The 16,557-nt window shown below is 41.3% G+C and overlaps 1 protein-coding gene across 2 annotated transcripts in view; it reads left to right on the top strand.

The window, feature by feature from the left end:
* The first annotated feature begins 266 nt into the window (after window positions 1-266).
* LOC145349056 (palmitoyltransferase ZDHHC20-B-like) overlaps window positions 267-16,557 on the top strand; it is a 102,944-nt gene continuing 86,653 nt past the window's right edge. For both annotated transcript variants that reach the window (XM_080197335.1, XM_080197333.1), the window contains exons 1-2: window positions 267-417; window positions 9,440-9,466. In XM_080197335.1, the coding sequence (XP_080053461.1) occupies window positions 300-417; window positions 9,440-9,466 (145 nt within the window). In that variant the 5' untranslated portion in view covers window positions 267-299. The remainder of the gene's footprint in view (window positions 418-9,439; window positions 9,467-16,557) is intronic.

The raw sequence follows: 16,557 nt of genomic DNA, 5'->3' as shown, positions 1-16,557 counted from the left end.
CCAGCCTGCGATACCTATATTCCACAAATAATTTTTTGAAAAATCTGAGCTGTTTGAGTGTTGTTGGGAAGCACCCATCCCAGGCAAATGGGGAGTGTTCCATCACACTCATACACTCATGACTTGAGCATTGGACAAAGGGAAATCCCTATATGAAACAAGAGCATGCGCACCTGGGCTGCATCAGAGATAGACCACGTGACAGCCGCCCCCTTCTCTCTCCCCCTTCCTCCGCTCGCCTATGTGCTTGTGCGTGATGACGCATAGGCCGGCCCTCCGGCGCGGGGGAGGGGAGGAAGATGGCGCCGTCTAATATTCTGAGGTGTTGTCAGCGGGTAGTCGGCTGGATTCCCGTCTTTTTTATCACACTCGTTGCCTGTTGGTCTTATTACGCTTATGTGGTGGAATTATGCATCTGTGAGTAAACCACAAACGCGCGCACTATCTGTGTGACCGTTGATAATTTTGTTCAAAACATGCTTGTTGTCAAGGCGGGGCAGAGTTGGAGGAACAAACTGAGCGGGGCTGAGGGGCTTTGCTCAGCCTCGGACCGGGCAGCTGTCCTTTTTTTAAAAGAGGAGGCAGTTGACAGAGTGGAACCCACCGGCACTTTGCGCGCACACACGCCCGGTTTACCATCTGGAACCGTCCCTCTACCCAGCAACTTCCACTCCCTGTCAGCGGTGACACTTAACAAGACCATGGATTGCCTGATCTTAAAACTGGAGAGCTTGGCCAGCGAAGGATTTAATTTGCAGCCTAATCGCAGTGGATTGTGATCATCGTCCGCCACCTGTAGAATTAATTGCTTTGTTGTTTTTCAAAATATATGCGGAGAGAAGAGCTTCTAATGTCACTGACGTTAGAATTTTGTATTATGGAGAGTAAGACAAAGTTTCTGACCTCGATCGGGTTATTAAATCTAAATAAGATTGACTCCTACTTTTGATTAAGTAAGTAGGTAAATGGAAGAAGATATTAATTACATTTCTATAGTGTTCTCTGATTCCTCGCAACCCAGGAAGTCCCAGGTTTGTTGCTGGCGTTGATCGTACCCTGAATGGCACAATAGTGCTGCAGTCCGCATTAATACTTACGGGCTAGATGGAAAATGCTTGCCTTTGGCCCCACTGACTGACTTGACTTTTTTTGTGTGTGGAAGTAACAAGGATTAATGAAGTTTAGCTGTTTGTGTTTCAGCAAAGCTTTTGACGAAGTCCCATTTCTGGGACTGGTCATAAAAGTAAAAGCCTGTGGAATCTATGGCATGTTGTATTCAAGATTGATTCAAGCAGTAAAGGGTTGCCAGGTATTTTTGTGACTAGAAGACTATTTCAGTGGGGTCCCACAGGGTCCAGCACTTTTCATGATGTGTTTCTTTTCATTCATTTATGGGATGTGTCATTGGCTAGACCAGCATTTATTGCCCATCCCTAGTTGCCCTTGAGAAAGCGGTGGTGAGCTGCCTTCTTGAACTACTACAGTCCCCAGGTGGTGTTAGGGAGGTAGCTCCAGGATTTTGACCCAGTGACAGTGAACGGTGATATATTTTGAGGTCAGGATGGTGAATGGCTTGGAGAGAACCTCTAGGTGATGGGGTTCCTAGGTATCTGCCGTTCTTTCTAGATGGTAGTAGTCGTGGGTTTGGAAAATGCTGCCTAAGGAACCTTGATGAGTTCCCGCAGTGCATCTTGTAGATGGTGGACATGGCTGCCACTGTTGGTTGGTAATGAAGGGATTGAATATTTATGGAAGGGGGAGTAATCAAATGGGCTGCTTTAGATTTAAATGTAGGTGACATGATTAAGAAATTTAGAGATGATACAGAAATTGCTCCTTTGCTAGTGCTGTGCTTTAGCTGCTTAAGCCCTAAACCTAAAAATTTCCCCTTTATAAAGTTTTTTTAACCTACCTTTCCTTATAATGTTCTCTTTAAAAACCTACCTAAAACACAAAAAACAATACTTTTCATTGTATTGTATACATGTGACAATAATTAATCAAATCTGTGATTGAGATTTTGATAATTGATCGAATATCTCCTTATAGCACTCAATGTCAACTTTTTGATAATGCAGCCATGAGAAACTTTGCAGTGCTTTGCAATGTTAAAGATGATGTATGATTGTCATTATGAAAATATTATGAATGCTAAATTTCTTAAAAATAAAACCCTTTCCCTCAGTGCCCTCCTTAAACTAATGCTGCTTTATAGATCTGAATTTGAGGTTTCCATGACAATATTCAGAATATATACAGCATTAACATTAAATGATTTGGGTGCGAATAGAATATTATAGGTGTCTTAGACTTCAGAGAAGAACTGAATAAACAGGAGATGAAAAATTTTTGGATGTTTGACTTTTTGCTTTTGTTCCTGAATCTTTTTCCAACATTTATGACCTATACCATCTTAATGGACAGAGGCATTGTTCTCAATGTGTCAGACCCTCTTATGTATGTATTTATTTGAATACTATATGCCTCGATTGCTTCACAACCCATTAATTGGGATATAAAAGTGCTTAGCTCATACTCTGGATGTAAAGATGCAAATGATCTTGCATTGGATTTTCCAGAAGATTCATCACTGTCAAAAAATTGAAAATCTGTGGAGAGGGCAGACAGTTGACTGTTCAAAATTCATACTCTTAAGAACGGGAGATGGAACAAAATATTAATGCAAGCAAAATGGTGGAGGGGTAGAGAGAAATATATCAAACATGCACAGTGAAAAAGTGTTATAATGATGGAACAGCCTTAGTTGAGCAGTAGAAGCATTGAGACATTAGAGACGAGGGATGCATGATTATTTAAATAAGTGAAACCTGATGTAAAGGCAAGAGATGTAAAACTAGGATGTAGGCATGAAATTAGGTTTGAAAATGACAATGTAATTAAAAACTGAAGTTGGTGAAGCTATTGCTCAGGCCATTAGCAATGTGGGGCACTGAGGAGAAAGATGAGGTAAGAGTGGAGAAGGTCTATAACAATTCTGTTAGGAGGAAAATTGGCAAAAAAAATGAACCACTGTTAGCTTAGCTTCATACTTGCAGACGAGTCAAAGATAATAAGCATAATAGTCACCTAATCTGCATTTGGTTCACCCATTGTTGAAGAGTCTGTACTATGCACACTGAGCATAGTTTACTTGACAAATGAAAGTAAATATAAATTACTGTTTCATATAAGAGAAACATTAGGATGGTGGACAACTCTGCAAGTGGACGTGAATGAAGAATCAATGTATCACCTGCATTTGAATAGGAGAATACCTGGGGAATGGCAACTGGAAGTTGGAGTGGTGGAAAAGTGAACCAGTGTTGCAGAGAGAGCAGTATCTCCAAAAACGGGGCAGAAAGGAAGATGTATAGCATAGTGAGATCATTTTGTAGTGACAGAATGGTATATCATCTAGTGTGTATGATCACATCTTGGAATCCATCTTTCCCTTCCCTAACTTCTCTCTTTTCTGGAGAGACCATTTTCATTACTTCAGCTGTCCTAGCCTAGCCCATTCCCATGCAAATGCAGAAATATCATCAGTCTATTTACCACATCTGATGCTGTCCATGGACACGAACACTGTTACAGCTGCAAAATACTGTTTGATGGAAGTCTGAATTGCTGGAAATATTCATGTCTGGGTGCATCTATGGAGGGCATGTCGATATGCGCAATCTTCTTGGAGATGGAGGGCAATCTTCTTTCTATGGGAGGGAAAACAGTTAAAATTTCAAGTTGATGACCTTTCATTGGAAGAAGAGTTCTAATGAAATGTCATAAACCTGCACAGACACTGCCAGACCTGCTGAGTATTACCAGTGTTTTCTGTTTTTATTGTATACTATTTCTTTGAGTACCAGCAATTTACATATACTTTGGTGGAGGAAGCAACAAAGAAAGAAATGTGTAGCTCCTTCCAAGTCTTCAAGGCATTCCAAAGCAGTTTAATTAGAGAGCTTTTGAAGTGCAGTCACTGTTGTGTAGGCAAATATTGGAGCTAATTTGACCACAGTGTCAGGAAAACAAAGGTAGTTTTAAGAGATTTATATTTGTATTGGTAAATGGTAGAAATAAGGTATAGTTTTAAGTGGGTTTATTTAATGTTTCTGTGCAAGGAAGGGTAAACCTTTTGTTAGATTCTTGTCGGAAAAAGGTCTTCGTATGTGAGGGGGTTTTGATTTAAATTCAAACTATGATTCTATTGTGCTTTAGAGAAATTACTGTGTGAAGAGTAAATAGAAGTTATTGTATAGCAATCGGGGGCTCATTTTAAGGTAGTTGAATTCATTGGCAGTTTGTTTCGAAGACTAGAGAGAGAACATCTCTCTCAGCTTTGCTAGAAGAAAACCAAACCATGGAGTAATGGTGAAGAAAAGCACAGAGTTATTGACCAGCTAATTAAGAAAACTAGAGAAATCAAAAGAAGTTTCCAAGAAATGAGGTTAAAGGTGCTAGAACAGAGAATTGTTCAGTAAAGACAGGCAGAGCAGAGAAGAAAGCTGAGACAGCAAAAAGATATCTGAAGTAATTTTCAGGTTTGGGATATTCTTATTACAGTTTAGGAGACATTATTTGAAATAATTGTGAAAATCAATGGCTGGATTTCAGGAGTTTGTGTAAAAGCCTTTAAGACAAAAGCCCTGAAGAGGGAGGCATGAAACTTGAAAACAAAACTTTGATGGAAGCAAATGAAGGAAAGTGTTGAAAATTTGAAAATGCATCTTTTTGAAAGCAGAATTTGAAATCATACATCTGGAAGGTTGAGTTAGTGGGTCAAGGGGGCTCTCAGTATAACATCAACTGGGATTATAACAGCAGCAAGATCTCACTAACAATAAATGTGTTAATTGACCAGCTAATCTATCTTGATAAAGTTGTCCAAGGTATGAAGGACTCCTGTCCTTTTACAAAAGGAGCTATGGGATCTATTTTGTCTACCCAAGAAAGAAGATGGTCCTTGGTTTAATCTTACACCTGAAAGATGGCAGTGCTGATAATCTATTGCATTTGTTGCTTGTGGTCTTCTCTAGATTCAGGAAACCACATGTTTGATTATTTTTCCAATCATCTCTTTTCTGTCCACATGTGTAATGCTGATGAACACAACAACTCGTTAGATTAACTCCCCTCCAGTTCTTGAACATTTGTCATTGTCCTTGCAATCTGTTGGGATGAAGCTCAACCCAAGCTCACATTGTGTGATGGCCCATATATGTTTATGTTGGGCTGATGGTACTTCTGAGAACTAAATTTCTTTGAAAGGGGATTGCTTGCAAAGTAACTGGCATCCAGCAACTAACTGATCATGTGGCCAAATTGCCTGGGTGATAAACAATAGAAAAGCATCTACCATAAGTTAATTCTGTTTTGCATGTGGTTTAGGCTTAGTTAAGTTTTCAGAACAAGTTTGCTACAAGAAATATCTTTTTAAGAAAGATTCAGTTGAAATTTGGTGTGCTGGATAAGAGAGTTTAAATTCTTGTTAACCAAAGAGCTTCTAATAGTGAACTGGACTTCTAGGGATAGTTGCTGAGGAGAGAGCAAGAATGAGCTTTAAATGTAAGACTTTAGAGTGAAAGTATTAGAACCAGGGAGTTTTGATGTAGCTCCGCTTAAGATGGTAGTGGTGCCTAAGTTAAACTAAGAATTTACAGGGATCAGATAGGTAGAGGAAATCTGAAGGAACAGCCTTGCTGGAAATCAGAAGGCCCAAGAAATCTCAACTGTTTTATGAATATTTGAGACCAAGTGGTTAATCTTCCAATTTTTGAGAAGCATCTTATTTGAGCTGTATGGGATGTAAAGCAAATGGATGTAGAAGGAAAGTTAGGTTAAAAAAAATTGGATTAAAGTATATGAAACTTTTAATTGTACTTTTGGATCTTTACCATAGCTATTTAAGAATGTAGTTATTCATATTTTTTAGATTTTTGGGCAGTAAATTCTTTTGTTTTAAATCCAGAACCTTTTCTGGATTTCTTTTTTAGTATATACCTGAGCCTTTGGATTTCCAAAAACAGTTACCAGTCTTTATTGAGATTTTCACAATTGGCTGCAAAGTGCTTTGAGACTTCCAGTGGTTATGAAAAATCTCTTCTCTTTTCACTATCTCATCTTTTTCTTCAGTATGCTGCGGCCCTCGGGTACAAATATTGACCTCGGGCTTTCTCTGATTTAACATTTTAATCTTGTTTTAATTTTACATCTATCCTCCCTCCACCTCTCAGGTTATTCATTTCATGAATTTGATCACATTTACTCTCAGGGCTCTTATTTTCCTGGCTATTTCATTTCCTTAACTGTCTTGATTGACTGAGATTATATGGTATATTATTCTACTGATGCTACCTCTTTTATTTTTCATATATATTCCCCCATCCCTCTTTCTGGTTGTATTAATATGCTGGTTTGACTTTCTTTCAGTTTTGAAGACATACCCAATACGTTCGTATTCTTCAATTATATTGCTTGACTTACTGTGATTTCCGCTTTTTGTGTTTTAAAAGATCTGCTGTCTTGCTTTTTGCATCTTCCTCCAATTGATAAATTATTCTGTACAATAATTACATGCCAGGAAAAGGTTATAAATTAAACGGAGCTCAAAGAAAAATCAGGCCTTCGTTTGCTAGAATAATTTGTTGAATATATTCCAAAGGTGCAAAGGATGAATGAGAAGAATCAAAGTTTAGCTTTCCTCCAAAATGTACTGTTTGTACAGTGGTCTGATTTTCAGCAGGAAGTAGGGAATAGTACTCTGTTGTAGGTTTTTTAACCAATTATGTCAAAACAAAGGAAACCATGAACTGACAAAGTAAGCAACAAATATAGAACGTGATTTTTGCACAATTCGCTTGCAATTTTGGTGCATTTCTTTTAAGCTTTCCCTTAGTTGGCAGTAGTGGATACAGTATGTGGAAACTGCTATTGTCTGTGTTAGATGTGCAACGAGCCAGGAGGAAGTGTTAGATCAAAGCTAAATTTTTGCATTCTCTAATGGTTTGACTTTTCCTGCATATTTAAATCCCATCTTTTTGTGGTGTTTTTTGTTTGAATGTAGTACCATGGTGTATAAATCTGGGCTACCAAAACTTGACGAATCAATACCCACTCTGTTTAGTTGATACCTTTTACATGTAATCCAATTCAGATGCTCGTAGCTTTTTGTGAGCCTATTGAAGAGGATAAAACTTTTTGCTAATACTTGGAAGTTCCAAGCTTCTAACTGTTCAGTTCTAATCAGAACAAAAAACCTAAGAAGGGGACAAGCATCCAGTGTTCCTAATCCTGATCATTAGCTAGTGACTCCTGACAGAAAGTGCATGTGTTGGGTGAGATCAAGATCTAGACTTGATTATGAGCGTTGCCAATGCTTCCAAATACTTTGCAACCATCACCATGTAAGGATGGCCAGTTGAACAGTGTATTGGAGGGCAATCCCTGCAAAACCAGAGCTCAAGTAGGGTTAACAGCTTGACGGGAAAATTAAATTGAGGAAAATGAAAAGGCGATTCTCACTTTTTTAAAGGAGATTCTCACTATTTCAAAATGTTTCATTTTTTAACCCAGCAGCTTTATCTATAGAAATAGAAACAATTCACTCATCTCCCAATTACTGTAGAAATCCACTCTGGCCTGTGACCTTTCATCATCTGAAATGTTCACTTTTTCCACAAATGCTGCCTGACCTGTTTAAGTATTCACAGCATTTGTTTCTGTTCCCAGCTTCTGTAGTATTTTGCTTTTGTATTGGGAAAGCCACCTGTTTATACTGCAAAAAAGTCCATAGTGCTTCAATGCTACTAAACTTTGTAAACAGAACTGTGCACATATGTAGTTGTGATTTAGTTTCATAGCTTGTGTGTGTCTACATAAGAGCATAAGAAATAGGAGCAGGAGTAGGCCATCTAGCCCTTCGAGCCTGCCCCGCCATTCAGCAAGATCATGGCTGATCTGAAGTGGATCATTCCACTTTCCCGCTTTCTCCCCATAACCCTTAATTCCCTTGTCTATCAGAAACCTATCTACCCGTGACTTAAATATATTCAGCGAGGTGACCTCCACCACTTCAATGGGCAGAGAATTCCAGAGACTCACCACCCTTTGAGTGAAGAAGTTCCTCCTCAACTCCAATCTAAACTGCTCCCCCCCCCCCCCCCCGCCTTATTTTGAGGTTGTGCCATCTAGTTCTGCTATCCTTTCTAAGCAGGAAGAATCTCACTACTTCTACCCTATCTAACCCCTTCATTTTCTTATATGTCTCTATAAGATCCCCCCCTCAGCCTTCTAAACTCCAGCAAGTACAGACGCAGTCTATTCAATCTCTCCTCATAGGCTAGCCCTCTCATCTCCGGTGTCAGCCTAGTGAGCCTTCTCTGCACTCCCTCCAAGGCCAATATATCGTTTTGCAAATGCGGCGACCAAAACTGCACACAGTACTCCAGCTGTGGCCTCACCAGTGCCCTCTACAGTTGCAGCAAGACCTCCTTGCTTTTATATTCTATCCCCCTCGCTACAAAGGCCAACATTCCATTCGCCTTCTTGATCACCTGCTGCACCTGCAGACTGGGTTTTTGCGACTCATGCACAAGGACCCCCAGGTCCCTCTGCACCGTAGCATGCTGCAGCTTTTCGCCCTTTAAATAATAATCCCTCCTACTATTATTTCTACCAAAGTGGATAACCTCACATTTGCTAACATTATACTCCATCTGCCAGGTCCTCGCCCGTTCACTCAGCCTATCCAGATCTCTCTACAGACTTTCCACACCCTCCATGCAATTTACCTTTCCACTCATCTTCGTGTCATCAGCAAATTTCGTTATCCTACTCTCAGCCCCCTCCTCCAGATCATCTATGTAAATGGTTGAGATCCCAGCACTGATCCCTGTGGCACTCCGCTAGTCACCAACTGCCAGCCAGAATAGCACCCATTGAATCCAACTCTTTGCTTCCTACTAAACAACAATCCTCTATCCACGCTAACACCTTACCTCCAACTCCGTGCACTCTAACCTTTTGCAGCAACCTTTTGTGAGGCACCTTATCAAACGCCTTCTGGAAATCAAAAAACGCCACATCCACCGGTTCCCCTCTGTCTACTGTATCTCTTCCAAACCCATGAGTTAACATTCCATGTTGCGTTAACACCAAGTGAGAATGTTTTCAGAGGCTCTAGTGAAAATCTCCCCTTTTAGGTAGATCACCCCAAGATAAATTAGGTAGGTCATTGCAACCATACTACTTTGTGCATTTTATGGTCTGTAAAATCAACTGCCATTGGAGGTAGAGCTGTAAAACAACTAGGATATTGTGTTGTGACTGGTGTTAATTGGGGTATCATGGTTTATACTCACTGAAATGCAAACTTCAGTTAATGTGCAAGATGTATCTTCTGGTTTTCCAAGTTTCAACAGTTTCTTTTTCTGTTTTGCAGTTACCATCCAAAGCATTGGAGAAAAAGGTAAGGATTATATTTGGCAATCTGTGCTTTCATGTCTCAAAATGACACAATAAAAATGTTTTGCATTTGAATGTGGATAATTCAATAAATAGGGAACTTAGCTGTGATGTGACAACAATTTCACTTTGTCATGCATATTTTCTGCAGTCATCAGTGGGAGGGCTCACAATAGAGTAAGGAATCTTTAACCATTTAGCATTCAATGATAATTACAGAATGAACCATTTGGAGAGTAAAGATTTCTGAACCTCAACTTAAAAGTCAACTGATATCCCCTGGGTATAAATTTTTATTTTTGCACATCAGCCATTTTTGGTGCTCCTATGAAGTTGCAAGTTGGTGACGTTTTGCTGAAATTTGTTGTGATATGAAATAATATCAGTCAAAAACACAGTTACATTGTTCAGTTAGCCGGAACTGGACTAAGTACCAAAAATAAAAGCCCAAGTTATCCTTAAACCACGGCGCAGGTAATTTTTTTACTCTTTAGTTTTGGAGTGACATGGTGATGTAGTAGTTGTATTATCAGATTAGTCATGCAGAGGATAGACCCACCAACAGGAGTGACGTGAGGAATCCCCAACATTTGATTTCGTACTCCTTGAGCTTTCAGAGTTTCAACAATACTTTTTGGAAGCATGCTGTTGTTGTTCGTCCATCATCATCGATAAGGACCTCGACACCATTAGTCATTTTGAGGCTGGTTGCGGTGTGTCCGAAGGTGGCTAATTTGGGCATGGAATGTCCTGGCACATATTGGACAGACTTGTGTAGACACTGTAGTTGTTGCGCTGGTGGCTCTGGACTTCTGCAGCTTGCGCTTAAGTTGTGCTTCAGCAATACACCTTGCTTCATGAGCTTGACAGCCTTTGTGGATGAGGCAGTGTCAGGTAGGGCAGTTTTGTACCAGCGTTTCCCAGGTGGTCGTGTCGATGTCAAGCGACTTCAGGGATGCTTTGAGTGTGTCTTTGAAATGTTTCTTCTGCCCTCCATGTGAGCCTTTTCTAGCAGAGTGTTCCCCAAAAAAGAGCTGCTTGGGTCTGCGCTCTCATCAGCAGTGTGTGGACTGATGGTAGACTTGCTGTAGAGAGACCTTCAGTGTCTGATACTTTGTCTTGCCATTGGATGCGTAATGTTCTGCGAAGACAAGTCATGTGGAAACGATTGAGCTGTCTTGCATGCCTTCGATACACAGTCCACGTTTCACAGGCATACAGGAGGGTAGTGAGTACCACAGCGCTGTAGACCTTCAGTTTTGTTGCTGGCCTGATTCCTCGGTATTCCCATACAGTGGACCACAGTTCACCAAAAGCAGAACTTGTCTTTGCTATTCTGCAGTTAACTTCTGTATCAATAGTCAGTGCTTGGGAGAGGGTGCTGCCAAGATAAGTGAACTGGTCCACTGCCTGTAGTTTCTGCCCTTTGATTGTGATTTGGGTTCTGTGTATGGTGCATGAGGAGCAGGCTGGTGCATGACTTCAGTCTTTTTAATGTTGATGGTGAGTCCAAAGTTGTCACAAGCCGTGGAAAATTTGTCCATACTGACTTGCATCTCTGGCTTTGAGCCAGAATACAGGGCACAGTCATCGGCAAAGAGGAAATCTCTCAGAACAGTCTCCTTCACTTTGGTAATAGCTTGAAGTCTCCTCAGGTTGAAAAGCTTCCCATCCATTCTGTACTTGAGGCTGATTCCAGCAACACTGTCCTGGAAGGCATCATTCAGCATGGCAGTAATCATCATGCTGAATAGTGTGGGTGCGAGCACACAGCCCTGTTTGACACCATTGATGACTGGGAGTGCCTCAGACGATTCTCCACCATCCAGTATTCTGGCCATCATGCCATCATGGAACTGGCGTACCATCTGAATTTGGGGGGGGGGGGGGGGGGCGGGCAGCAGCTGAACTTTGACCTCACAAAAGCCTTTGATACTGTAAGCCAACAAGGCCTGTGGAGGATCATGTCAAAGGTTGTGTAGAGCTCGCGATTCTGCTCCTGACACTTCTGAAGTTGGCGCACAGCAAAAATCATGTCAGTAGTCCCATGACCTTTGCGGAAGCCACACTGTGACTCTGGAAGCAGGCCCAGCTCCAGATGAGTGACCAAATGACTAAGCAGGACTTTTGCAAGAGTTTTTCCTGTGATGGAGAGCAGCGAGATTCCTTGGTGGTTGTCGCATACTTGCCGATTGGCCTTCCTCTTGTAGAGGTGTATGATGGAAGCATCTTTAAGTTCCTGAGGAATGGATCCTAGCTTCCAAAAGGACTGGAACAACTCGGTGAGCTTCTAAGTGCAGGACCAGCAGCTTTATAGATCTCTGCGGGAATGGCATCTGCCCCTGGGGTTTTGCCACTGGATAGTTGGCTGACAGCTTTCGTGACCTCGGCTACTACCGGTGGTTCATCCATGGCGCTGTTGATATCAACTTGGGGAATCCTGTCTATTGCCTCATCGTTAATAATAGATGACGGTCGGTTAAGGACAGCTTCAAAGTGTTCAGCCCATCTCAGCAGGATCTGAGCCTTCTCTGTAATGAGAGTTGTACCATCTGTACTCAGGAGGGGAGAACTCCCAAGAGATTGAGGTCCATAGGGAGTGTTGAGGGCTTCACAGAAGCATTTCAACTTGTTTCTGTCAGCATATCCCTGTACTTCATCTGCCTTGGTGCTCAGCCAGGCATCCTGCATTTTACGCAGTTTATTCTGGACTGTTCTGTGAGCACTAGTAAAAGCATTTTTCTTGGCAGCTGAAGATGGGTCGTTCTGACAGGCCTGATAAAGACGGTGCTTTTCAACAAGTAGAGCCTGTATCTCCTCATCGTTCTCATCAAACCAATCTTGTGGGTGGAGGGCCTGAGCATCTTCAATGCAGATGTATGGATAGCATCCCTGAAGCATTCCAAGTCGTCCTCAGTGCTGCCTGCGAGGTTTGATTTCTAAGTCTTCACCCAGTGCTGAAGTTATCTGGTGTTCTTTAGCTTGGCCGCATTGATTCTTTTCATAACCTTGCTTCTTTGTGGTTGCCTCTTGGGTCTGATGCGGAGCCTTATTTTGGAGACAATGAGCCTGTGATCTGTCTAGCAGTCAGCACCACACATGGCCTTGGTTACTCTGACATCCTGCCTGTCTTTTCTCCTGACAGTGACACAATCGATAAGATGCCAATGCGGGGGTGCATCCAGGAGGTCTTGTTACAGGTAGGCAGACGGAAGGTTGTGTTGGTGATGAGGTTGTGTGCTGCACAGGCCTTCGGTAAGAGTAGGAAGCATGCTACCAACCAGGAAAAGGCAACTTGTTTGATCAACACTCGCTTCAGCACCATAAACATTCCACTACTGGTTTAACATAGCTACAGTGTACAAGCTACGCGGTGCACAGCAGCAATTCGCCTTCTGTGACAGCATCTCCTAAACCTATGACCTTGACCATCATGAAGGATGAGAATGGCAGGAGTATGTAAATACTAGCACCTGAAAGTTGTCTTGCAAGTCACGCACCATTCTGACTGGAAACTATATCGCCATTTTCTCACTGTCGCTGGATCAGAGTGCTGGACATCCCTTCCTAACAGCACCATGGATGTACCTTCACCCACCACATGCAGTGCTTCAAGAAGACAGCTTCTCACTACTTTCTCAAGATCAATAAATACATGCTGGTTTTGCCGGCAATGTCAATTCACTCCAAAGTATGCATAAAGAATTTTAAAAAAATTAATAGGAAATTTTGAAAGATATGCTTAGAATGTGGAATTTTCTGTCGACAGTAATTGAACAAGAAATCATTAAATTATTTTAAAAGGTTGCTGTACTAAATGACGCATATTGAATAGTATGGGGTGTAAGCACATTGGTGAAATCTGAATCAAATGTGAATAATATTTGATGATGGAAATTCCATATTCTATTTTCAACCATCCTATGTAGTCTTCACTAAACCAGTCAAATATATGAAAGTTAGGAACTGGAAAAGATAAACCTGTCCTTCAAGCTAAAATTGTTTTATATTGTTGTGGTGTGACTTTTACTTTCCATTACCCAGTCTTCTTAGCCACGCTTTTTTTCTGACCCCCAAGTTCCCAGAGATGTTGGTGATTGAAAGGTTTTAGTACCTACCTACTTTCTGTATGTTCAGTTTCTCAGGAATGCATCTAACTCACTTTTGAATGCTTGCAATAAATAAACACTCACACGTGCTGGCAATTTGTCCTAATAGTTAATAATTCTGCGTGAAAAGAAACACCACCTAAATAACCTAGTTTTATGGTTAAGTAACATGTAATTGTGTTCCCTGATTCTCTCAAACATTTCTAGTGCACAAAACCATCGCTGATTTTTAATCTTTTCAATATCTTACCTCAGTCAAATTTCCTCCTAAGATTACTTTACTTTAACTGCAGACACTTAAAAATAAGTCTAAATCTAATGGCTCTTTTCTGAGCATTTTTCAGGGCCTAAGAATCACCCATGTGAAGGTACACTCAGTGGACATTGTGATCAGAATGAGACCTGACCAAGGCTTTGTACAAATCTAGTCTTGTACTTCATTATCTTAGCATTACGTTTGAACACTCCATTACTTTTCAATAGCCTCACCAGCACCCCTCGACCTATAGACTAAGATCAAATGCAAAATCAACCATGAGATCGGGTGTAATGCTGTTCTTGTCAGCTTAGATCCAATATGTCCCATTTGAGAAGACTGAATTGGATTAAATTTGAATTGGTTTTTGGAGGAAGTAAGGCAATGGATTAAGGGCGTTCCCTGTCCACTCTGAGCATTGGCTTTGTAACTGTTTGAAAGAAATAAAATAAACATAACCTCACAGCATTCAGTGATTCCTGCGCTATAGTACACCAATTCCTTTCCCACCCAGCAGCTTTGAGCTGGGCCTACATATTTTATACATGTTGATTATTGCTTCCAGCTATGTGCCAAGCAACTGCACTTGTCGGTATAGTCACCTGCCAGAATCGAGGGAAGTGATAGAAAAGACAATGCTACTATTTAATTGCTTGTTAGAAAAAGGTATAGTGCTGGGATTGGCAGATAACATAACACAACATAAGAAATAGGAGCAGGAGTAGGCCATCTAGCCCTTCAAACCTCCCCCGCCATTCAATAAGATCATGGCTGATCTGTCGCTGCTCAGTTCCACTTTCCCGCCCTCTCCCCATAACCCTTAATCCCCTCTCTTATCAAAAACCCATCAACCCGCGTCTTAAAAATATAGACAGAACATGCTCAGAGAATATATACCCAGTCAAATTAAGATTATTAGTAGGAAAAATAATGCAATCCTTACTAAATGAGAGCACAGACAAATATCTAGAAATGAAAAAAGTATGAATAGATAGTATGGATTTCAGAAGGGAAAACCTCGCTTGACCAACCTTATTGAATTTTTCAAGGAAATAATAGACAAAGTATATGATAATACAGCAGATGTAATTTATCTGAACTTTCAAAAGGCCTACAGTAAGGTGCCACATAATAGATTAATGAATAAGATCAGAGATTATGGAGTCAGAGGATCAGTGGCAGAATGGATTTCCAGTTGACTTCAAGTCAAAGCAGAGATTTTTGGGGCAGGAAGAGAAAGGACATACCCCCTTTTCTTAATGCTCTGCCACTTTTCTTTCAGCTCACGTCCAACCCTTGTTGCTCGCCGTGATGCCTTGCCTTGCCTTTATCCTGTGGCTTGTTGTCTTGCCTCCTGGACCTTAGTGTGTGATGGTCTGCTTCTGTTGTGTTTTATGTAGTTGGCAGGGGGGACGTAGCCGTTGAGGTGATGCGTGCTCGAAGGAGGGGGCTGCTGGTCGGGTATTTATGTGTTTTCGGGTGTTGGGGTGGATATCCAAGTGGTGTGTGTGTTGGAGAGTTTTGTTTTGGGGGGGAGGGTCTGCATCTGTTGCTGGATCAGATTCTGTTTTATTTTTGGAGAGGGGTTTGAGGGAGGAAAAAATAAAATAAATTTTTGTTTCGTGGGTGAGGCATTGAGGGGGTGAGTGAAAGCAACGAATAATTATTCAAGGAGTGGGAAAGGTGTTCCACAAAGATCAGTGCTGGTACGCTGTAGTTCACAATTCATAATATTTTGGAATCGAAACACAATTTCTATATTTGTGGATGACAAAAAATAGGGGGCAGTCAATATGAAGGATGGCTGCAACAAATTGAAGGATATTAATAGACTTGGGCAAATAATTGGCAAATAGGTTCAAGACAACTATCATGCCAATGCAGCTGTACCTGCGGATATATGACAAATAAATACTTCAAAAACAACATGGAGAATGGACAATTTGCATTGTAACAGGAGGGAATTGAAAGGTTCAGGCAACCTTCCTCCTTGTCTGCCAATTTATACATGAAAAATGCCCAAGGCTGGACGTTGGCCTGCTTGTCTGGTTAGGGCATGTAAGTTACTTTTTGCAACATTTTTGACATTTAAAATCCAACAGAACTTTCCTCTGGACTTAATTGCTGTTGTCTAGATACTTACAGAAGCCAATACACCATGACCCCATCGGCTTAGTGGCTGAAAAATTAAACATAGAACACTACAGCACAAACAGGCCCTTCGGCCCACGAGTTGCGCCGATCACATCAACACCTATCTATAACCCCCAATCCCATAAAACCCCATATACTCATCCAGAAGTCTTTTAAAAGACCCCAGCAAGTTCGCCTCCACCACCTCTGACGGCAGCCGATTCCATTCACTCACCACCCTCTGAGTGAAAAACTTACCCCTAACATCACTTCTGTACTTTCCTCCCCGCACCTTAAACCTGTGTCCTCTCGTAGCGACCATTTCAACCCGGGGAAATAGCCTCTGAGAATCCACCCTATCTATTCCTCTCAACATTTTATAAACCTCTATCAGGTCGCCTCTCAACCTACGTCTCTCCAGGGAAAAGAGACCCAGTTCCCTCAACCTAACTTCATAAGGCATGCCTCCCAGTCCAGGCAACATCCTTGTAAATCTCCTCTGTACCCTTTCAATAGCTTCTACGTCTTTCCTATAGTGAGGCGACCAGAACTGCGCACAGTACTCCAAATGAGGCCTGACCAGGGTCTTATAAAGTT

This window comes from Carcharhinus amblyrhynchos, chromosome 10, assembly GCF_965287045.1.
Source record: "Carcharhinus amblyrhynchos chromosome 10, sCarAmb.v2.hapA, whole genome shotgun sequence".
Taxonomy (NCBI): Eukaryota; Metazoa; Chordata; class Chondrichthyes; order Carcharhiniformes; family Carcharhinidae; genus Carcharhinus; species Carcharhinus amblyrhynchos.
Note: the sequence above shows the minus strand (reverse complement) of the source record. Positions and strands in the feature narration are given on the sequence as shown.